This window comes from Ammodytes marinus (genome assembly GCF_949987685.1).
Source record: "Ammodytes marinus genome assembly, chromosome: 4".
NCBI classification, from domain to species: Eukaryota; Metazoa; Chordata; class Actinopteri; order Uranoscopiformes; family Ammodytidae; genus Ammodytes; species Ammodytes marinus.
The window spans coordinates 30,586,662-30,608,702 of NC_137233.1; the positions used below are offsets into that span (position 1 = coordinate 30,586,662).

At 42.8% G+C, this 22,041-nt stretch overlaps 1 protein-coding gene across 1 annotated transcript in view; it reads left to right on the forward strand.

The window, feature by feature from the left end:
* Positions 1-22,041, forward strand: part of LOC307249570 (inositol 1,4,5-trisphosphate-gated calcium channel ITPR1-like) — an 82,452-nt gene that overhangs the window by 45,265 nt on the left and 15,146 nt on the right. The window contains exons 41-52 of the mRNA XM_080026365.1: positions 498-630; positions 3,489-3,676; positions 9,761-9,944; positions 10,815-11,068; positions 12,415-12,615; positions 12,712-12,822; positions 12,924-13,019; positions 13,375-13,518; positions 13,640-13,747; positions 13,887-14,079; positions 17,561-17,683; positions 21,341-21,516. Of these exons, the coding sequence (XP_079882491.1) occupies positions 498-630; positions 3,489-3,676; positions 9,761-9,944; positions 10,815-11,068; positions 12,415-12,615; positions 12,712-12,822; positions 12,924-13,019; positions 13,375-13,518; positions 13,640-13,747; positions 13,887-14,079; positions 17,561-17,683; positions 21,341-21,516 (1,911 nt within the window). The remainder of the gene's footprint in view (positions 1-497; positions 631-3,488; positions 3,677-9,760; positions 9,945-10,814; positions 11,069-12,414; positions 12,616-12,711; positions 12,823-12,923; positions 13,020-13,374; positions 13,519-13,639; positions 13,748-13,886; positions 14,080-17,560; positions 17,684-21,340; positions 21,517-22,041) is intronic.

Below are 22,041 nucleotides of genomic sequence, written 5' to 3' on the forward strand. Positions count from 1 at the left end.
ACGGCCCTTTCATTTCCTTCACTTTATCCCATGGGAGGTCTGTCAGGTAGCTATGGGCTGCGGTTGCCATGACAATGACAATGTCGTGCTGCTGTCTGCTCAACAGTGGGTGAGTCACAGTGTGGGAGGGCATGGCCCCAGGTCTGTCTAAAGTGAGAACCAGACACCTCACATTGTCACTGTTGGGGGGTTAAGGGTGGTAAATGACTGCAACTTTGCCTTGCATAAAAATGTAGTAATTCTTTAAATTGCACATTTGAATCAAATTGTTGATTTAGGCTATAGTTGCTCCAAGTAATAAATAGCCTTTATAAATAATGGATCACAAGGCGTGGTTGTAATGGTTTGCTGTTCAGTCACTCCCAGGAGGTCAACGGGTGTGTTCTGGTGTCTTTGTGTTACTGTAAAGTTCCCAATATAGAACTGATGATGCTGATGTTATCCCTGTTATACAACATCTCCTCTCTGACATCATGTCATTTCTTGTCCTCCCATAGGGCGAGGCCCTCAGACAGATTCTGGTGAACCGTTACTATGGCAACTTCCATCGAAGTGGCGGGCGGAGGGACAGCTTGACGTCGTTTAGCAATGGCCCCCTCAGTCCGGTGGGACCCAACAAAACCCAATCAGGTGGGACTCAGTGACTGCTTTTCATCATTCTCTGACACTGAACACACAAGCTGGTTGTTGATTCTTTTGCAGCAGGAAGTGATGAGTGTGGTTTTGGTCGCCCACACAAAGGCCACGCAAACAGTGATTTCAACATGTGTAATTGAGCCGATGTGTCTGTGAATCATAAAACCAAAGGTCTCTGCCAAAGAGAAGCACTGTTTTGCTACCAGAATCGACTACAGATACTATCAGGGTTCAAAGTCTAGATAAACCCTTTTCTTTTTGGTCTGCCCAAATGTTTTCTCTGCCTTTGGCGCTGTAGTAGAGCAAGGTTCCTCTCAGTCAGGTTATATAAGGATGAGACCTCTATCTGTCTGGCCCTGAGCAGGTTATGCTTATCAGCTCCAGAGTTGTGCTGTGAGCTGCCCTTTGAGCACGCAGAGCACAACAACTCTTATCACTCCCTGATAGAATGATCACTGGCTCACTATCGGCAGTCAAAATACTGAAAGCTATTTATGATATAACAATTTATCTGCAAATAGATTTTGAAGGACATGTTGGTGCCAATGGTATGTGTTGAGAGTCTGCATTACATTTGAATTCAGCGCTGCCATATTGACCAAGTAACTAGAACAGCTGCCGGGGCAGGAGCGGCAGTATTTTTTTTACATTAAAGATGAAGTAAGCGATTTATTTATGTTAATATAAGTGTGAAATCGCTCTTTATTTGTACAGTGATCACTTATATAGTGTGCGCGTTTCATAAAGCCGACCTCTCAGTCACTCACTCTGCATGTAATCAGCAAATAAACTTTTCTGGGATCCCAAAACTGGTATCCAATCAGAAGAGAGAACGCTACAAACCGGCACCCTTCTCACTGCTGGTGAATGTGTATGCGCCTACAATGGCGGAGCAGGTAAAAATCCTTCCCACTGTCTGTTTTGCTGGTTTTTATCATGTTTTATCACACTTATGGATCTGAGATGATGCTAGATAACTCGCTGCTTGAAGACCACAGTGAATTAATGTGGTGACGTAGGGACGAGGGAGGGGACCGCTAACTGCAGTAACTGACAGGAAGTTAGCTAAACTGACTATTCCGCTTCCTGAACCTTTAAGTGCAACCTGGGTGTGACATGAGCCTATAATGTATGCATATTGGGTATATTGTACAGATGGGATACATATGCCATATGTCAATCTTGTAATATTAACTGCACTCCCGGTTCACCGTCTCCCCCATGTGCACCAACATGTTGGCAAACGTCCAGACTACAGTATAATCCTCTCCTGTCATCCACTTTTGGCTGTTGCTCGGTGACACAGGTTGCTACTTCCTGTGAAAACAGCCTTTGCACCTGTTGCAGAAATAAGATCCAGGCTTAGAAATTCCATATGTCATATATGGAATTTCTAAGCCTGGCTCTGGATATGATATGTGTACCCTGAAGCAAAGGCCTCAGGGGGGAATGTGCAGGCAAAGTATAGTGCACAATGAGTTACACAACTGTGGTTAGCATCACAGGAGGTTCAAGTTTGGTGAGCTAAGTAACTTTGGACCTTTTTGGTCAAATAATCTGTCCTTCTATGTTATAATATATCAGTGATTCTTGAGAAGTGTGACAAAACAGGGTGCAATGTTGAAAAAATACAAACCCTATGTTTCGGCAAATTAAATTACATGGATGTATCCAACATATACTAAGCTACTGAGCTAAGCTTTGACACAACCTCCCAGCTTTTGTTTTTCTTACCGTCATTGGCCTATCACCACCGTCAGATTTCCTGTCTGACGGTGGTGACATATTAAATGTTTCTTAAACATAACAAATGGAATTTATTTAGTAACAATTTCTGTTGATGTTAGGTGCTAGTATGAACTACTTCATGAAATTTTTTTTTTTTAAATATTGTAAGTCGGTGTTGACATATCATGGTTGTGACACAGGACTTTCAAGATTCGGAATGTAAATTATTCTAAAACTACAACACTTATCAGAGCCTATCTGACACTAATGTACTCTGCAGAGGTAGAATTTGACAAGTGGTCCTTCAAAGTGACAGCTGCCCTTTATTTTGCCTGATTTCATTTCATTTTACATAATGAAATGTCTGACGGTGTTGACTTACAGTAAAGTGGTCCCACCACTTAGAATCCTTATAAAACATGAATGTGTTGTAGAAAAACTGTTTTTATTGATATGAGAGATTATTTAGTGTTGCTTTTGATGAAAAAAGCTCTTTTTAATCATTGAAGTACATTTTTAATAGGTTTAATTGCATATGAAAGATTGAAACCTTCTCTGAGGACACACTGTTTTGGACGTTGTGAGGAGATAACAAGTGTCATATATTTGACATAATAATGATACAATTAAATTTAAGGAGATAATTGTGCTCCAGACATTCTATTCTTAATCCCTAATAACATCTACAATTTCAAATATTTTTAGTTTTAAAGATAACAGCAGTTACATATAGAAGACAGCCTTTTATCCCGGCTCTCAAGAATCACTGATACATGTACTGTATATATATAAAATAATAATTATTATTAAAATATTTAGATAAATACAAAATTTAAGGTAATTCACTGCGGGTGAATGGGGTAAAAAAAAATACATGTAGATGTCATCATGAATCTTTGCCAGTTGATTACTTAAATTATAACAATTGTCTTTTATTTTTCTAAAAATGTTGCATACATTTGCAAATTGGCCAATAACTAACTAATAATGCGTACATTTGCATCTCTTAAAACCATAAATGACACATAAGTTTCATTGACATTGTAATGTATTAATGTCATGGGCCTCATATACCTGATACCGTGATGGCGATCTGGCCTCTTTACACTGTGTCTGTCTCGCAGGATTAGGGGGTCCGGGGGGCCTGAGTCGTGGGGAGATGAGCCTGGCAGAGGTGCAGTGTCACCTGGACAAAGAGGGAGCCTCTGACCTGGTTATTGACCTCATCATGAACACCACCAGTGACCGAGTCTTCCAAGAAAGCATCCTCCTGGCTATTGCACTGCTGGAAGGTGGAAACACCACCATCCAGGTCAGTTCAACCATCAAATGTCTTACACACACACACACACACGTGGAAAACTGGAACGTGAAAGGGAATATACAGTAGTGCTTGTGTCAACCATCCACAATCTGGGAAGAAAAAAAAAACGACACGCTAACCTAACCTAATTGCACTTAGTGGAACTGGTCTGCTGTGTTCTCGTTTCATGAGCCGTGAGCCATGTAGCGGTGTAGCTTATCCACAAGTTCATCAGTAAAACGGATCTACCTGGGGTTTGATCAGTTAAAAAGAACACACTGGGTCATAGATGTGGGTTTTCATTTTCATAGGGGATCTTGAGTATGTGGGTCAGTGTGCCAGTATATCTGCAGATGTACTGTACATTTCGCGGGCAGCCCTCCTCCCCATCTAGCATATCCTTTGGTTTCAAAAGACTAGGCCAGCGTGTAATGATGTTGGCAATTACCAACTTCATTAATATATGTTAGAACATTTTTAACATTATCTAACTTAAGACTGTATGTGTGCATCAGGCAATGCACTGTATATAAGAATGCTCTTCCCCTATTTGCTCCAATGTGATTCGCTGATCTAACTCCTTTTGTGTTCCTTCTGTGTTTTCTCTGATCGTTTTTCTTTGTGTCTACTCCTGTGTCTGTTGATCTGTCTGTCCGTCCGCCCCCGTCTAGCCATCTTTCTTTCTGTCTGTCTGTCCGTCCGTCGGTGTGTGCTGTTGTTGTGGAAGCGCGGGGCCTTGCATAATCAGGTTAGAGCGAGGGAGCCACTGTGGCAGAGATAATGCCTTGGCTTCCCACGTCTGCTGCAGAGAGCTGCGTCACGTGACCAGTCTGCGTTACATAAGGGCCTGAATGAACAATGAGGAATGTCTCAGCCTTCAAAAAACATTCCAGCATCTGTCTCTACCGCCGCTCCCTCGCGCTCTCTCCTGCCAGGCCCAAACTGGGCCATGCTGGGCCTCCGGAACTGGGGCAGTAGGGAGAGTCAAGGGGAAGGGGAACTGTGGGGGGGAGGTGGGTTGGAACACAGAGGGGATTGAGGAGGAATCGGAGCTCCTCTCACTTTTTTTTTTTTTTTTTTTCTTCTTGAAACGAAGGGAAAACAACTCTGTATACAGTGTGGGGGAATGAACCACATACAGTATAGTGTGACATATTCTGTGTTCTTTGAGTTACTGTATCTTTTCCCTAATTATTTTAGACTGTTTCCGTGTGAGAGACCCATGTATTTGATCACAGTCATCTGCCAACTGTCCTTTTGTTTTGTTCAAAAAGAAAAAAAGTGCCAGTAGCTTTCCAAACCTTGAATTTGCAAAATCAAGCGCACCCCTTCAAAAAAACTTGCCATGCACGAGAGAAATTTGCCTTTTTTTTCTGCTCTTCAAGAAAGCACCCAAAGGGAGTTGATGTTTGTCGCCGTCTCCATTTGGCGTGCCGAGCTTGAGCACCTGTTGGGTCTTGGATATCTCGTTCACACGTACATCGAGTTAACTATTTACTCATAACCTACATAACAGAAATAAACCACGCAGAATACCTCGAGCATCATGCATGCACACACTCTTCTGCTGCTGTCATGCAAAGCCAATTTCATAGACTTCCCAGTAACTCTCATATTTCAGTGCATTTTGGTGCGCTCTAGGCTTATCAAGCTCCCCCCCTTATTTATGTCCCTTTGCACCTTTTTATGTGACGGCTATGAGAGAGAGAGAGGTCTGACAGCTGTTAATTGGGTTGTGTCACGGCCACTTGTGACATTCCACTCGTCGGCCATCTGGCGTAGGCCTATTACAACAGCACGGCATTCTGTTCTGCCGAAGCCTTTTGCACTGGGGACTGATTTGATGGAGGAAAGGAAAAGAGATGGAACAGAGCTGTAGTTCCATTTGGTTTTTGCATGTGGCGCTGACTAACAGGAGAGAGGGAGGGCAGAGAGGGACAGGGAGAGGGAGTGCGAGGTATAAATAGCTCTTACATAACATCCCTTTGTCGATGCCAAGTGGCGGAACGGAAGGAGAGAAGGGAAAGCGCCATGACCTTGTTTTTCAGTGTTTAGTCCGCCCCCGCCTCGCCCCGCTCATCTCCTGTCGTCTCATTCAGCTCAGGGGTTTTGTCTCCATGGATACAGACGGGCTTAGTTTTTTTTTTACCAAACACCACTACAGGGGCCCCCGGAGATGATCATCATCCCTCTCTTCTCTCTTCTCTCCTCATTTCTCTTTTTTTCTTTCTCTATTCTTCACCCCCCCCCCCTTCTGTAACTATCACTCCATCCTCGCCTCGACCACCGTGTGTTACTTGCTACGTGTCATTCTACATGTCAATCTTTGTCACTCTCGTCCTTGCTTTTTCGACTGCTGTCAAAACACAGACGGGGGCACAGATTTTTGCTCACTGTTTGTGTGTGTGTGTGCGTGACCTGCATCGAAACGCCAAAAGAGGCAGCCGCGTGGTTTGACATGAAAGTTTTAGGTTTTCGCTTTCAATCCGGTTGTCAGCAAGACGCAAACCTGGCGTACATTTCTTCAGAAGCCATACGATGAAAGTGTGCTGTGGTTTTTTTCTTCTTTGCTGTGGTGTTCCGTCTTTGTGTACACAGGCTTCTGTCTTTGTTTCAGTGACTCACTCCATCCACTAAACTTCGGCTCAGTTCCTAAAAACCAAGCTGTTTAAATAAAAAAAACCTGATGCTACAGGTGAAAACCCTTCCCTGCACATGATAATATAATAACTCTTACATAACCAAAACATTCACCTCCTCCCAGCCACCGCCAATCTAACAAACCCACCGCTACCTCAATGAAATGTTAGAGCTAAGCTAACCTTGATCCATAACTAAGATGTATGTACCTCTGCTGGCATGATGCTAGTCCTGCCAACACTGCAGTGTGTGAGCCTGACTGCACACTAAAGACTGAATGCAGTGCCTCCTAACCTGGGATATCCTCCAGCGGAGCACTGCGACATTAGTACAAATCACAGGGAGTGGAAAATGAATGGGATTGCATAAGAATAAAGTTGGCACTTTGAGAGCGGAATACTGTATTGCGGAGGAGAATGTGTGATATGTGGGTGTGTCCAGTCAGTGTGGGCGTATGTGCATGAACTTGTACTGTACAAGTGTGTGTGTGTGTGTGTGTGTGTGTGTGTGTGTGTGTGTGTGTGTGTGTGTGTGTGTGTGTGTGTGTGTGTGTGTGTGTGTGTGTGTGTGTGTGTGTGTGTGTGTGTGTGTGTGTGTGTGTGTGTGTGTGTGTGTGTGTGTGTGTGTGTGTGTGCAAGTTATGTAATGGTAAAGGGAAGGGTGGGGTGGGGGGGAGTGTGATGGTGGGTGCTCCTCTCTCTCTCTCTCTCTCTCTCTGTTTGCTCTGGGAGAACCGCTGTGTGTTATCCTGGCTCAGGGCCTCATGCCTTACCCTCTGCTGCACCCCCTGCTCCCTCACCCCCCCCCCCCCACCCCCCCTTTTCCTTGCTGGCCCCCTTGCTTCAGCTGCCTGTTGGAGGACAGAGTTATTATATGAGCAGAGGCACGACCATGGCTGCCACATAGCCCAGACCTTCCTCCTCAGGCATGCTGGGAGTTGGGGGGAGAGGGGAGCTGGTAGTGGGGTTGCCAGTGGTGCAGCTTATCCCCCCCCCCCGCCCTTTCTGGTCTCCCCTCCACCCTGTCATCAAGTTGTTTATTGTGTGACAGCCTTGCTCTGCAGCTCTCCCCCCCCCCCCTCCCCACGCCGCATGTCTCCGAGTGAGTCCTGAACTGTTGGCAGAGTGTGTACGTGCAGAAGGGCTGCTGCTCAGGGGTGGAGGGTGGGGCACAATAAGGGCTCTGGAATCTGCTCTGGGGCACAAGCACACACAGTTATGTCATTGTTTCTTTGGGAGGAAACAACTTGGTTGGAATACCGTGTAAGCCCCAGCTCTCCTGGTTGTTTTTACACTATATTTATTATCAATGAAAAGATTTAGCAGTAGGTTTTACATGAATGTCCAATGCACTAAACCGCTTTGTGCATCATCATCAGTTATAGTTTCCTCGGAGTGGTAGAAACAAGGGGCTGGAACATTTTGCTAAACATTTCCCCAGTAACTTATCATTTATTTGTTTCCTCCAGTAGCCCAGTTTTATGTCTGACCTGGAAATTTGGATGGTTATGTAACTAACTTTGAGAAGTGACCTGAATACTTTCTGATAACATTCTCTCCCTCCCTCCCTCCATCCATCCCTCCCTCCCTCCCTCTCTCTCTTGCTCTGGTTTCCCCCTCTTTCAATCTTGTGCTATTTTTCACTCCCTTATTCCCTCTCTGTTGTCAGCCTTTCTCTCCCCCCCCCCCCCCAGCTCCCACCATCTCCATTTCTCTAATGTGAGTATGTAAGTAGGCCAGGCTTCTCCCTTCTCGTGTAATTTTTCACCCCTTTAGTGTGGCCAGGCGTGCTTGTGCCGGGCGAGGCCTCGCCGTAGGCTGCGGCAGATAACAAGCTGTTACATAATCATAACAACAGGTCTGGGACGCGGTGTGCTCACAGGCTTGAAAGTGTTCTAATTCTGCATGACCCCAATCCACGGCGGTAACAGCCGTGTTTAAGCCCCCAAATGGCTGTAGGTATCAAAATGTAGATATACAATGTTTTGTTAGGGTCAAGTCAAGAGCATGTTGCTCATTGACTTTTTACTCTAGTGAGAATTGCTCATCACCAACACATCTTTCAATAGTCATTCCTACATTAAATTGAAGCTTAAGGTGTTGGCTTGAAATGTGTACCACTCACTTTTTCTATCTTGTTGTAATAAAGAAGAAATTAATCATCAAAGACACCCTTACACATTGTGACAACCAACCCCATCAAGGGGTCGGTTGTCACACACTATGGGGTTGTTTGTCACAATGTTATCTTAATGGGAAAATCATAAAAAGAAGGAAAGAAAGTAGAACTAAATTTGAACATTTAATTGCATTGTCAAGTTGACAAATAGGCCTACATAACTTACTGTAGCCTTGGCAACTGGTCTAGTTTGGGATGCACTGGGTTGTTTTGATTTTGTTGCCCTTTTTTCTTTTGCATGCTAGCTGCCTTTTCCTGCTCTATTCTTTCCTTCTCTGGGGTGTCAGTGAGGATACAGCTTGACAATTTCTTTCATTATTGGGTTCCTTTTCTGGCTGTAACCTTTGGATAACATGTGACAACCAACCCCCCAAAAAATGTGACGACCAACCCCAACTTGAATTTCTTGCTAGCATCAAGGCCAACAACCATCTGACAACTAATTAGCTTGCTAACCACAATCTAAACTATAGTTTACCCTTCACACTTTTTATGGGTAACAACTGTTTTGTTATGAACCCATTGTGTAAAAGCCTAGAAGAAAAATACTGAGGAGCTAAATATTTTCAATTTGACATGAAAAACACAAACAGTCCTCTCACCTCAAATTTAGCAGTCTAACTCCAAGGAAGACTATGTAGGTGACCTCTGATCCCAATTCTGGATATTTACATACCAAAATTTCACAGACAGCGCCTTCTGGTTCCGAGATATAACGATTGTGACAACCAACCCGTGTGACAAATTACCCCGTTCTCCCCTACTAGTGCAAAGTGTGATGGTATACAGTGTGTGCTCACAGACAGACATATGCATGTATGTAAGATGTTCCAACATCAAATCCACTAAATGAACCCTTTAGTTCTGCACCGCACTCTGCATAGACCCTCAGTTGCATAATACAAACTTGGAGGGGCTATGTACTGTAACGTCAGCATTCAGCAAGTCAGGAGTTGTTATATGTATTTGGGCTAAAACTAATATCTAGACTATTTTTAATATTGCTACGTCTCTCCCCCCCCCCCCCAGTTTTTATACATGTCAATGTAAATAACCATTGCACAAAGCGATCCATGTAAACGGACATAGATTTTTTTTTTTTACAATTTTTCCCAACATTCTAAGGTAACATCTTCAAGTTCCTTGTTTTGTCAAACTGACAAGTGCTTAACCAATTTTGGTTAAACGGTATATGATTAGGATCGCATTTTTATCAAACAATACGATCCATAATCTCTTCCTCTTTCTGTTCCCGTCCCCTTTTCCCCTTTCCAGCGTTCTTTCTTTTGCCGTCTGACAGAAGACAAGAAGTCTGAGAAGTTCTTCCGGGTCTTCTACGAGCGCATGAAGCTGGCCCAGCTAGAGATCAAAGCCACGGTGACGGTTAACACCAGCGACCTGGGAAACAGGAAGAGAGATGATGACAACCAGGACAAAGACGTCCCCGTACGCAAGAAAGGTCATAGGTCACTTCATATGATATACACTCACCTTCATATGATATACACTCACCTTCATATGATATACACTCACCTTCATATGATATACACTCACCGGACACTTTATTAGGTACACCTTGTGAGTACCGGGTTGGACCACCTTTTGGCCTTCAGAACTGCCTTAATTGCCTATTTGTGTTTTGCGTTCACAGATGGTATTCTGCATAACTTGGTTGTAACGAGTGGTGTTTTGAGTTACTGTTACCTTTCCATCGTCTCGAACCAGTCTGCCCCATTCTCCTCTGACTTCTGACATCAACAAGGCATTTTCATCCATGCAACTATCGCTAACTGGATATTTTTTTCTTTTTCGGACCATTCTCAGTTTTTTTTTTTTTTTTTTTTTTTTTTTTTTAATCTTTATTTTTACAGGCATATCCCATTGAGACCGAAGACTCTTTTGCAAGGGAGACCTGTTTCCTTTTCCCACGTTACCATTCATACACCGATAGCAGGCTAACTATCAACATTCTGTTAACACTAGAGATGGTTGTGTGTCTGAAAATCACAGTAGATCAGTTTCTGATATTCACCAGATCAGCACGTCTGGCGCCAACAACCATGCCACGTTTGTAGTCACTTAAACCCCCTTTCTTCCCCATTCTGATGCTCGGTTTGAACTTCAATAAGATTTGTTGACCACATCTACATGCCTAAATGCATTGAGTTGCTGCCATGTGATTGGCTGATAAGCTATTTGTGTTAACAAGAAATTGAACAGCTGTACCTAATAAAGTGGCCGGTGAGTGAATATAAACCAATGTAAGCTTGTTCCCAACCAAAAAAAAATGTCCTCACTCCCTTTTTTCTGGTGCTTGTGTCTTGTTTAGCCAGAGATGTGGCTGTGGTGATGACAGAGGATGTGAGAGAGCAGCTATTGGAGGCCTCGTCCGCCACCAAGAAGGCCTTCAACTCTTACCGGCGTGAAGCCGACCCAGAGGAACACTTCAACTCAGCCGACGGCCAGCCCAGCACCGGGGACAAGAACCAGGACGAGGGGGAGATGAGCTTTGTCATCGTTATCATGCAGCCCATCCTCCGCTTCCTCCAGCTGCTGTGTGAGAATCACAACCGGGACTTACAGGTATATATGGACAGAATGAGCCAAATTGACTGGATCACCCTTGGCTATACACAGTACCTTTTTATTACTCTTATCAATGGTTGTTGTTGCATGCTTTTGCTTTTGGCTTCACTGCAGGCATCAAGAGAAAGAACTGATAGAATTGTTGTTACAATTGTACAACGCCAAATCCCCGTTATCATCCTTGTCATTGAAAGGTCAGACCGGACTTTTCTAAGGATAACGAGATAGTTCCTCTGGCATATCTTCAATGAAAGGAAAAACTCCCGACTCCATTTCCATGGAGCCTGGAAAGGGGCTTTCAGTTACCTTGTTAGTGTAAACTATGGGGTGATTCCCCGTAGTGATTGCATTTAGGACAATATGCAAACCCTGAGAATGATGCCTGCAGATGTTTTTACTTGATAATGAATAGAATTGGGCAATTGAGTCACAAGATTTGTTAAGGTATAATTCTGCTGTACCGACTCAGTGGGTTCTTGTCTGGTGGTTGAACTCTTGGCCTCCTGGGATGAATATATCTTATAGTGGCCAAAGCTAATTCAATGAATGGCTGTCAATGTTTTAAACAGCATTCCTCTTGATCACTGCCATTCAGGAATTTGACTTCTTGGAAAGCAGCTCACAAAAGTAATTCATTAACTTGTGGCTAACTGTAACTGAGATCCATTCCGCAGAAGTAATGATATACGGTAGGCATGAAAGTTGTACTTGCTTTCTCATCATAAACATTGCCCTTTTTATTTAGAATGTAAACTGTTGTGTTTCTGTTGCTACAAAGACCCTTCTAGAATATGCTAAACAAAGGATTTAGTACAGCACAGTTCTGAACAGATACAGTATATAGGTGCTCACTTGCTCTCTCTCTCTCTCTCTCTCTCCCTCTCTCTCTCTCTCTCTCTCTCTCTCTCTCTCTCTCTCTCTCTGCAGTCAGCTATTCTGTTGTCAAAATCTTATTTTTTTGTCAAAATCAGTCAATATCTCCTTGTGAAACAGAAGTGAGTGAGCAGAGTTTTCATTTGTTGCTGAACTATTCCTTTACTGATGGGTTTATTATCAGTTGGCACAGACACACAGTCCTACTGGGCGGCTGTGTCCAAGTGTCCCTGGGCAAGAAAGTGAACCTTAAATTTCTCCCGATAGTTAGCTTGCAACCTGCATGGTAGCTGCTGCTTTCGGTGTATGAATGTGTGTGTGATTGGGTGAATGTGTACAAAACATTGTGAAGCGCTTTGGGTCTGTGAAAAAAAGAGGGAAAAGCGCTATATAAGTGGAGTCCATTTACCCTTCACTGTCATAGTTCTGTTCTTAACAGCCAAACCCAACCGCCTTTTATCTCCTTTTAGAACTTCCTCCGCTGTCAAAACAACAAGAACAACTACAACCTGGTGTGTGAGACTCTGCAGTTCTTGGACTGCATCTGTGGCAGCACCACGGGGGGCCTGGGCCTACTGGGACTGTACATCAACGAGAAGAACGTGGCCCTCATCAACCAAACTCTGGAGAGCCTCACAGAGTACTGCCAAGGCCCCTGTCATGAGAACCAGGTACTTAATAAAGAGATGAAAGGCCAGGGTGGGAAGGCTCGGCTTATACCACTCTGTCCTTTTTTACAAACTGTTTTTTTTATTTACCTCCATCAGAATTGCATTGCCACTCATGAGTCCAATGGAATAGATATCATTATCGCCCTGATCCTTAATGACATCAACCCTCTGGGGAAGAAGAGGATGGACCTGGTGTTGGAGCTCAAGGTGAGTGGGCGGTGGCTGTGCATGTGAAGCTAGAGGAAAAGGCATAACAGCCGTGTTTGAAAGCAGGCTATGAATAAAATCAAATAAATTCCCTCTCTCAGAACAATGCATCCAAGCTGCTGCTCGCCATCATGGAGAGCCGTCACGACAGTGAGAATGCAGAGAGGATCCTGTACAATATGAGACCGAAAGAACTGGTGAGGAAGTGATGTTATCTATCGTGTCCTTTTCTCAGTTGATTTTACATTGCAAATACAACAGCTCTTGACTCTTTAACATTAGAGAGAAGTAATATAAAACAGGACACTGTGTGTGTGTGTGTGTGTGTGTGTGTGTGTGTGTGTGTGTGTGTGTGTGTGTGTGTGTGTGTGTGTGTGTGTGTGTGTGTGTGTGTGTGTGTGTGTGTGTGTGTGTGTGTGTGTGTGTGTGTGTGTGTGTGTGTGTGTGTGTGTGTGTGTGTGTGTGTGTGTGTTTATATGTGTGTGTGCGTGTGTGTGTGTGTGTGTGTGTGCGTGTGTGTGTGTTCGTGTTCGTGTGTGTTCGTGTGTCTAGGTGGAAGTGATAAAGAAGGCCTACCTGCAGGGAGAGGTGGAGTTCGAGGACCCAAGGGAGGAGGAGGACAACGGGGAAGAGGAGGAACATGATGCCGCTTCCCCCCGAAATGTTGGACACAACATTTACATTTTAGCCCACCAGGTCTGCTGTTCATGCCTTGCAACATGCCTTGTGAAATCCCCCATTGATTGCACACAATCTTCTATTGTTCTATAAATTAATTAATAGATTTTTACTTATTGGCTGTGTGTCCGCCGCACAGTTGGCGCGTCACAATAAGGAGCTGTGTATGATGCTGAAGCCAGGAGGGGCCAGCGGAGAGGGGGACGAGGCCTTGGAGTTCTACGCCAAGCACACGGCTCAGATAGAGGTCAAAAACACACAACCATTTTTTTCAAGTAGTAAAATTTGACAAAAAAATAAATGAATTATTCATCTCGGAAAACTGAATATTTAGCCCAAGGTATTTGGTGAAAACGTAAACTGTATATATGTCTCTCTTTGTTCAGATTGTGCGCCAGGACCGCACCATGGAGGAGATAGTGTTCCCCGTGCCGAACATATGCGAGTTCCTCACGTGCGAGTCCAAGCTGCGAGTCTACTACACCACGGAGAGAGACGAGCAGGGCAGCAAGATCAACGACTTCTTCCTGTCGGCGGAGGACCTCTTCAACGAGATGAACTGGCAGAAGAAGCTCCGAGGTGGGGCCTGAGATGTAGCATGTGGCGGTCAAATTACACATTATTGTTTCAATCTGTTTATGACTGATGACATGGGAGCCATTTTGTAGAAGAACATGATTGTTTACTTGCCTGTTCACCTGAATTTGGATGAACAAGGTCTTCATTGCAGTGACACCCTCCATTGACATGTGGGATACGCATTGTTAAGTTAACAGTGTGTATTGTAAGTGAGCGTTACTGATGGATTACATTGTTCAGTTTTCATAATATCAGAATACAGTGATCAGAAACCCATCACAGAACTCAACCCATGCATGACGTCTTTCAGGTTGCTTTATCGGTTTCACCAGTGTTAAAAATAAAAAAAATTAAATGATATACAAGTCAAAGTTTAAGACTTTTAAAACCTGCAAAAGGTATTTTCCCGCTTTCTAAATGATTGAAACAAGTAGTCCATTATCCAAACAGTTAATGATTTAATGTTCTGTTAATCAGCGGATGGAGCAATCAACTCATTGTTTCAACAGTATACATAATGCTTCAGATGAGAGACGCCTTTAACAATGATCTTCTTAGAAAAACTACAGTGGAGCAAGTAAGAGCAAAGTGTAACCAGGAGCGATGGCAATGTGATATATAACCAATATGAATGGTTGTCAAGAACAAGTAATTGTCTTCATAAATGTGTTCTCTCTGTTTATTGAGAGCTTGTGGCCTGCAAAACATTATTTTTTTTCCCCCAGAATGAACCCAATGCTTCATTAATGTGACGAATATATAACTTGGTTTCGGCATGATGGCTCAATGATGTATCCACCGCAGGGCTAGCTTGGGCCTGTCTGTGTATAGTTTGCATGTTCTGCCTGTGTTTTGCATGCTCTGGTTTTCCTCCCACACTCACAAATGAAATGCAGGTTGCGTGAATTGGAGAGTCCACATTAAGCAGAGGTGTGAATGCATGCAGGGAAGACGCCGAAGACGGAACAGCATAAGCGTCTAGGGCGGGGGTCACTAACAGGCGGACCGCGGTCCGGGTCCGGACCCAGACGCCGTCCTATACGGACCCGGACCTGTAGTCAATACATTATTTAAGTATTTAAAATTTTGACGGGGCGCTTCTATTTTGACCGGCGCAGCTTTTCTAGACTTTACGGTACTGGTTTAGCGAATCAGGAAATGCTTTCGAGTTAAGCCATCCCGCCTCCTGCTACTCAGGCAGCCAATCGAATCTGTGCATTCCCGGCTCAGGCTGGCTCACAGACAAAGAGAAAGTGAGCTATCATGCGAGAGATGACAGAGAGAAGTGCAAGAATTACGAGAATTTCAGCGAAATAAGTCAGATTAGAGTGAGAAAGACAGCGGGAGGAGAGTGAGAGACAGCTTTCTCTCTCGCTCGCCCGCTCGCTCACCGGCTCTGTGTGTCGCGAGCGAGTTAACGAGCGATCAACAGCTGAGTTTTTTCCTATTATTTACTATCTATGGTTTTTTCCCCTTTTGTAAGACTGGTGAAAACCGATCAAGGTGCAATCATGTGGACTCTCTATTACCCTGATGTAGACCTATGTGTGAATGACACAGACATAAGATTGACATAATCACCAATCGCCAGCAGCACTGCATCTACTGCCCACAACAGCAACAGGAAAAACATTATTTTTAATTTTTTTTTGTATGTAGTTTCAATTATCTACATTTTAAGTTTTACATATTCTTAGTAATGGCAGAATTTATAAATACAGGTTAATTTTTTAGCAAGATATTTGGCAGTAGCCCCATATAACATTAGCGAAAGCTAGTGGTCATCCGTCCCTCAGTCCAGTTATCTGGCTGCTAGCAATTATGTTGTTTTGTTAATTTTTCTATTCATCTTAACTATATTAAATGTTGACCTTTTCTTTTATTATTTTCCCCAGAATGCACCAGAATGCTCCGATTACATTCTAAAAACACAAAAAAAAATTACTGGGGGGGAAACCCCCAGACCCCCCTACAGGGGTTTAGTTTCTGACATGTCACTTTTTCAGAGCTTTTCAAAATTGCAAAATAAAAATCCAGTATTAGACAAAGTGGGAGATTACTATGTTAAACAAACATAGTAGGTATAGTGAAGTTTAGAAATTATACATTGAAAATATTTCTCAAAATTATTTAATTTTTCAAAAATGAATTATATATTTTATCTTTATTTTAAGATTATTATTATATTTATTTTCACCATTTTATTTTTAAATGCAGCCCTTCTCTATGAAGAGATTAGTTTCAGTTGAGTCACTTAAATAATACATATATCTTCAGCATTATATATCTATAATTATTTAAAAGTGAGAATAAATATTGTTGAAATGTTTTTGAATTGTTCTTTCTATATTGATCTGACAGTCAGTTGTTAATTACATGCAGACGTTGATACAACTACTAGGCTACTTCACTATATATCACACTGAATCATAACGCAAGTTAGACATTATGATGTTCCGGACCTTTGCTTGAGGACATTTTCTCTAACTGGACCTATTTGAATTTTAGTTGAATACCCCTGGTCTAGGGAATATTGGATGGGATCAGCGGGACTCACTATATGTCCTCCCTGTATGTGCTGTAGTGTTGTGTACGGGCATGTTTCCACACTCTAAAAGCAGACAGGGGTTTTCCGAGTTCTTTGAGCCGTGAAATATTTGTACTGTAACCTTTATGAATCACAAACTGAGAGCCTGCTTGCTTGCTCACACACACAAACATAGACACACAGACACGCACCCACTCTCAGTCACACTTCTCATCCACATACAAGACTGCATACCCACACGACTTGTATACCGTGGCGGTTATATTTATGTCTCTCTCTCTCACTCAGATGCAGGGACTTTTTTTCTGTCCGTTCCCTTCTTCTGTTTCTCTGTTTCGCTGACAGTAAGGGACAGAATGAAGTCTATTCAAAGGAAAAATGTTTGTCTAGAGCAAAGGTCAAAGGGCCTTATAAGACCTTTTTTTTTTTACTTTATTTTCAGTGTCTGTTATTTATCAAACATTATTAATGTTGTTCTTTCTGTTATTTAAAAAAAAAGTACAACACTGTCCATAAATGACATAATGTACAGCTATTTTTTTATGATGTGGGAGAATTTTTATTTTCAAATGAAACTTCCAGCTTTGTTCACACATTACACACCCTCAAATAAGAGCTACATTTACTGATTTAATCAATACATTTTTCTTTATAATGTTTAATTAAAAATGCTAAATATCCACTGGTCCCAGCTGGTGAATTGTTGTGAGTATTTTCTTGTTTTTTTTCTTTGTTTTACATCATATTTATTGAATATCTATCTTAAGAAATACAAATATGTCACAATGGGATCTTGGAATTTTGTGAAAGAATTTGCAAAAAAAATCTCTTCATTTCCATATACGACTACCTCAGTTATATTGTTTGTGACCAAATTATTTAAAAAAAAAAAGAGTCTCACTATATCTCAATGTGCATCTCTCTCCTATACAGCGCAGCCGGTGCTTTACTGGTGTTCCAGAAACATGTCGGTGTGGAGTAATGTGTCCTTCAACCTGGCTGTGCTCATGAACCTGCTAGTCTGCTTCTTCTACCCACTGGAAGGGGTTGATGGAGGTCAGTCACATATCAGTAGACAGTGTTGAGAAGAACAACCTCTTGGAAACTGTATATGACTGTGTGTGTATGAATAGAACCTGGATCCCTGTAAAGTTGAACAGTTTAATACGTTGCTTATAGACTCACTTTTGTTGCATTGGCCTTTAACACAAGTTAAGACGTTGACACTCCTAACTTTTTTTTTCCATGTATCTTATATGCTATTTTGTATTGTATCTTGTACAGCACTTTGGTCTACTGATGTTGTTTTTTAAATTTGAATCTGATCTCAATCTCCGCTTACGTCCTGTTAATCAAATCGCTATTCTTAAATCCTCTCTTCCAAATTGCTCAAACATTTTAAATAACTTTTACTACTGGAAAGTCACAGTCACTAATTCTTGTTTTGTCGTGCACATGAAACATTGGATTTTTTTTTCTGTTGTGTGAGCCTGTCCATGTATGTCGATGTTGTATCGATGCTAGTGTCACAGAGGAACATTAGTTTGCGCTGTTCCTGCGTTCAGTCATCTTAAGAAAAGCAGGGTCAAAAAAAGGTTAGGTGCTGAATGGTGCAAAACAGGAAGGACAGGGGCTTCCTGAGAGAGTTATCTTGTTACAAACTGTTCCTATTACATGTTTTACAACCCACACTGACATGACATATTGAATTGATAAAGGAGATCTATAACAGGCTGTACTCAATTAATAACACAAACTGCTGCAGCCAGCAATGAAGCTAACGAGATAAGGGATAGATGAAAATCCTTGCCCAGTTGTCTTCATTTTGTTACTTATTTTACCCCTTTTCCCCTCATATTTTGTTTTTACATTTAAATAACACTCACTCCCTACGTTCCGAATCGCATACTTAGTTTCTACTATTTAGTATGGTAGAAAAAAAGATTTAGGATGTCCCGATTCTTGTGGCCAGATTTAGGATGGTTAGAAAGACCCGGATGTCTACTAGATCCAGCCAAGATTTTTTTAGTGTTGAAAAACGGCATCCTATTTGGGCTATTCCGACCCATAATCCAGTGCGAACCTGAAGTGACGTTACATCAACGGAGCCTCCATATGAAAACCAACGGGGATGAAACGGATATAAAAGCATGAGGCAAGATCAAGACGCAATGTTATGATGAAATAAATAAGTAAAAGTAAAAAAGAAAGAGTATGCAATTCGGAACGCAGGGACTGATGAGAGAAGCCGTCTGGAAAGGCCAAGCTACATGTTGCAGCTACCCACATCAGCCTTGACCCACTGATCTACTTTTACAACAATGTTTATGATCTCCTGACCTCAAACCACCTGAACGGGATTAGCAGCCGGACCCGAGAAGACCAAAACACACAAATGCACACACACACACACACACACACACACACACACACACACACACACACACACACACACACACACACACACACACACACACACACACACACACACACACACACACACACACACACACACACACACACACACACACACAACACGCAAAGAAAAAAGCAAGCTCATATTTGACTTTCAGTACCATGGATACCACAGTACACACAGGAGCGCCCTGTGCCATTTGGTGTCCCATATACAGAGCTTACTTTGACTAGGACAAAGTCATATCGGGTGATTTTCTCAACTTCAAACAAGGCAATCTGCTCAGCTGAGAAATCATGTGATTTTTTTTTTTATCTATTCGGTTTTATCCAATCAGTGGGTTGCATTTTACATCCAAAACTTCTCCCACGCTAATTAGATTGAAATCAAACTAATCACGTTGAAGTTATCTTCGCCGAACATGTCACAATGTAACTCAATACAGCCTACATGTACATTCCAAATGAAGAGAAAAAACTAACTCACTGCATGTTATTTTACATTGTTATATTGAAGAGGCTATACACAATGAGGCAGCAGTGGCATTTTTGTTGGGGGGGACCAACTCATTTGCACATTACAGAGCAGTTATTTTTTTAATCAAACCGGGATACAGCGATTTACCGTATTACTGTGCAACCCTACCAACCAATCTCTCCTTGCCGCTCATATAAGTTATTTTTCAAGTAAAAATATGAGTGCACAACATGAATATGTGAGTCACTGTATATGTCTCAACACTGGAACTCTGTTTGTGTGCAAGACATCCTCACGTGAGGCTCCCAGCATACCTTTGGCCTGTTTGAACAGGCACTTTTTATGGCTTTGGGCTTCTGCCTTCTCTCTCTCTCTCTCTCTCTCTCTCTCTCTCTCTCTCTCTCTCTCTCTCTCTCTCTCTCTCTCTCTCTCTCTCTCTCTCTCTCTCTCTCTCTCTCTCTCACACACACCACTGTGCTCGCTCTACCTGTGTTCCCCTTCCCTCCTTTGCTTGAGGCTATAGAATGAGGGTTATAAGCGCAGGAGATCTGGGGCAGTGTGCTCTGCCTGCATGCATGACTGACATGACGTTTTGATAAATGGGTTTGGGTTAGCGCTGCTGCACACCCAAGAAGACGGTGCCTGCTTGCAGCGTTCTCATCTGTTGATTTTGGTTAAGATGTTTGCGCACAATCATCCCCCCGGATATCCAAGTGTAAGGTGGTTTACACAGGGGTCCGTCTCTCTCAGTCTTGCCACATCACCACGGCAGTGTGTTGCTCCCCGCTCCTTCCTCATGAATCTTTCAGTCGAGGTATTTTTAGAGATGGCTGTTATGTAAGTGGCACCTGTCATGTGATCTCCGCGGGGACTGGGAGGGAGAGAAATCTAGAGAAGGGGAAAAGGACGGAGGGAAGGAGGGATGGAGGGATGGAGGGAAGGAAAGGGTGCAGGGGAAGAAAAAAGAGGGCTGCCTTACACACTGTACTCCCCTTCTATTTTCTAATGTACCTCAGCTCTCTCTCTCTCTCTCTCTCTCTCTCTCTGCTCCATTTTCCCTTTTCTTTGTCTTTCACCTTTTTCATTTTTCTCTACCTTTCTGTCATCAACAGATTCATTTATTTTCCTTTTATGTTCTCTGAGGTTGATCTGTGACATGTGTTGACAGACATACACACACATGTTGGTCCTGTGTTTTAAGAAAGAGGGTGCAGTCACAGAAGCAGTAGAGGCGGATGTGGCCTTGTTTATAGGGCCTCTCAAACCTGGTTAATAGTTTTAGCTTGAGTGACATATAAACACATTAAACCCCCTGACTAGGACACTAATCCTGGATTTACCCTGGGATCAAGCCAAGCAGGTAAAGGCTCTTTCTAAAGCTTAGCGCGTGCACATACAGACATACACAAACACACACACGCACCCACACGCACTCACACAAAAAGTATGTCACGTCATACTTTTGGGTGTTATGTAACTGCCTCTCTTACAGTTCAAAGTCTTACTAATGAAGGCCCGAGGCATGCCTGAGAGGCAGAACTTTGGGGGAAAAAAGACAGCTAAAAAGCTGTTGATCCAGACAGACCTCTTTTAAGTTGCAAACTGCCCTGTCATCATCACAAGATAATACTGTGTGTGTGTGTGTGTGTGTGTGTGTGTGTGTGTGTGTGTGTGTGTGTGTGTGTGTGTGTGTGTGTGTGTGTGTGTGTGTGTGTGTGTGTGTGTGTGTGTGTGTGTGTGTGTGTGTGTGTGTGTGTGTGTGTGTGTGTGTGTGTGTGTGTGTGTGTGTGTGTGTGTAAACAAACATGTATCTGCTGCAGTTACGCTGGATCCCCACCTGTCTGCTCTGCTGTGGATGGGAGTCTTGGCAGCGATGGTCATAGTTATCATCATGCCACAACCGCTGGGCATCCGTGCCCTGGTCATTATCACCATCCTCCGTCTCATCTTCTCTGTTGGCCTGGAGCCCACCCTCTTCCTTCTGGGTGCCTGCAATGTGAGTTCACCCCCAAACTACCTCTGTTGTTACCTAGTTGTGTAAGTTAGTTTTGGTTTTTATTTGCCCATCTTTTGAGATATCCATCTTTGTTTTGTTCAACCCCAGTACAGTTTACAGAGTTGGAACAATGAGTAGACTAATTCATTCTGACATTCTGATGTTCCAGCTTTTCAAACATGAGGATTTGGTGCATTTCTATTTAAAAAAAAAAAAATCATTATACAGTTAATATTTCGGGGGATTTGACTGCCATCTTTTCCGTCTTCGACCTGTATGGGTTCTGAGAGATTGTAATGGGCCTTTTCTTTCTATTTTTTTGACATTTCAAACCTTTAAGAATGAATCTAGAAATCAGGAAACTAATTGTCAATGAACGTAATTGGCCGCGTTTCCCAGAATCCCAAAGAGCCTCTTTGGGCAGAGTTCTTCTTTGGAGCGCACTTAAGAACGCTGTGAAAGAAGAATGCGTTTCCCAGATTCCTTCTTAGCGAAAGTAGTACTTTCACTAAGATGGAACTGTAC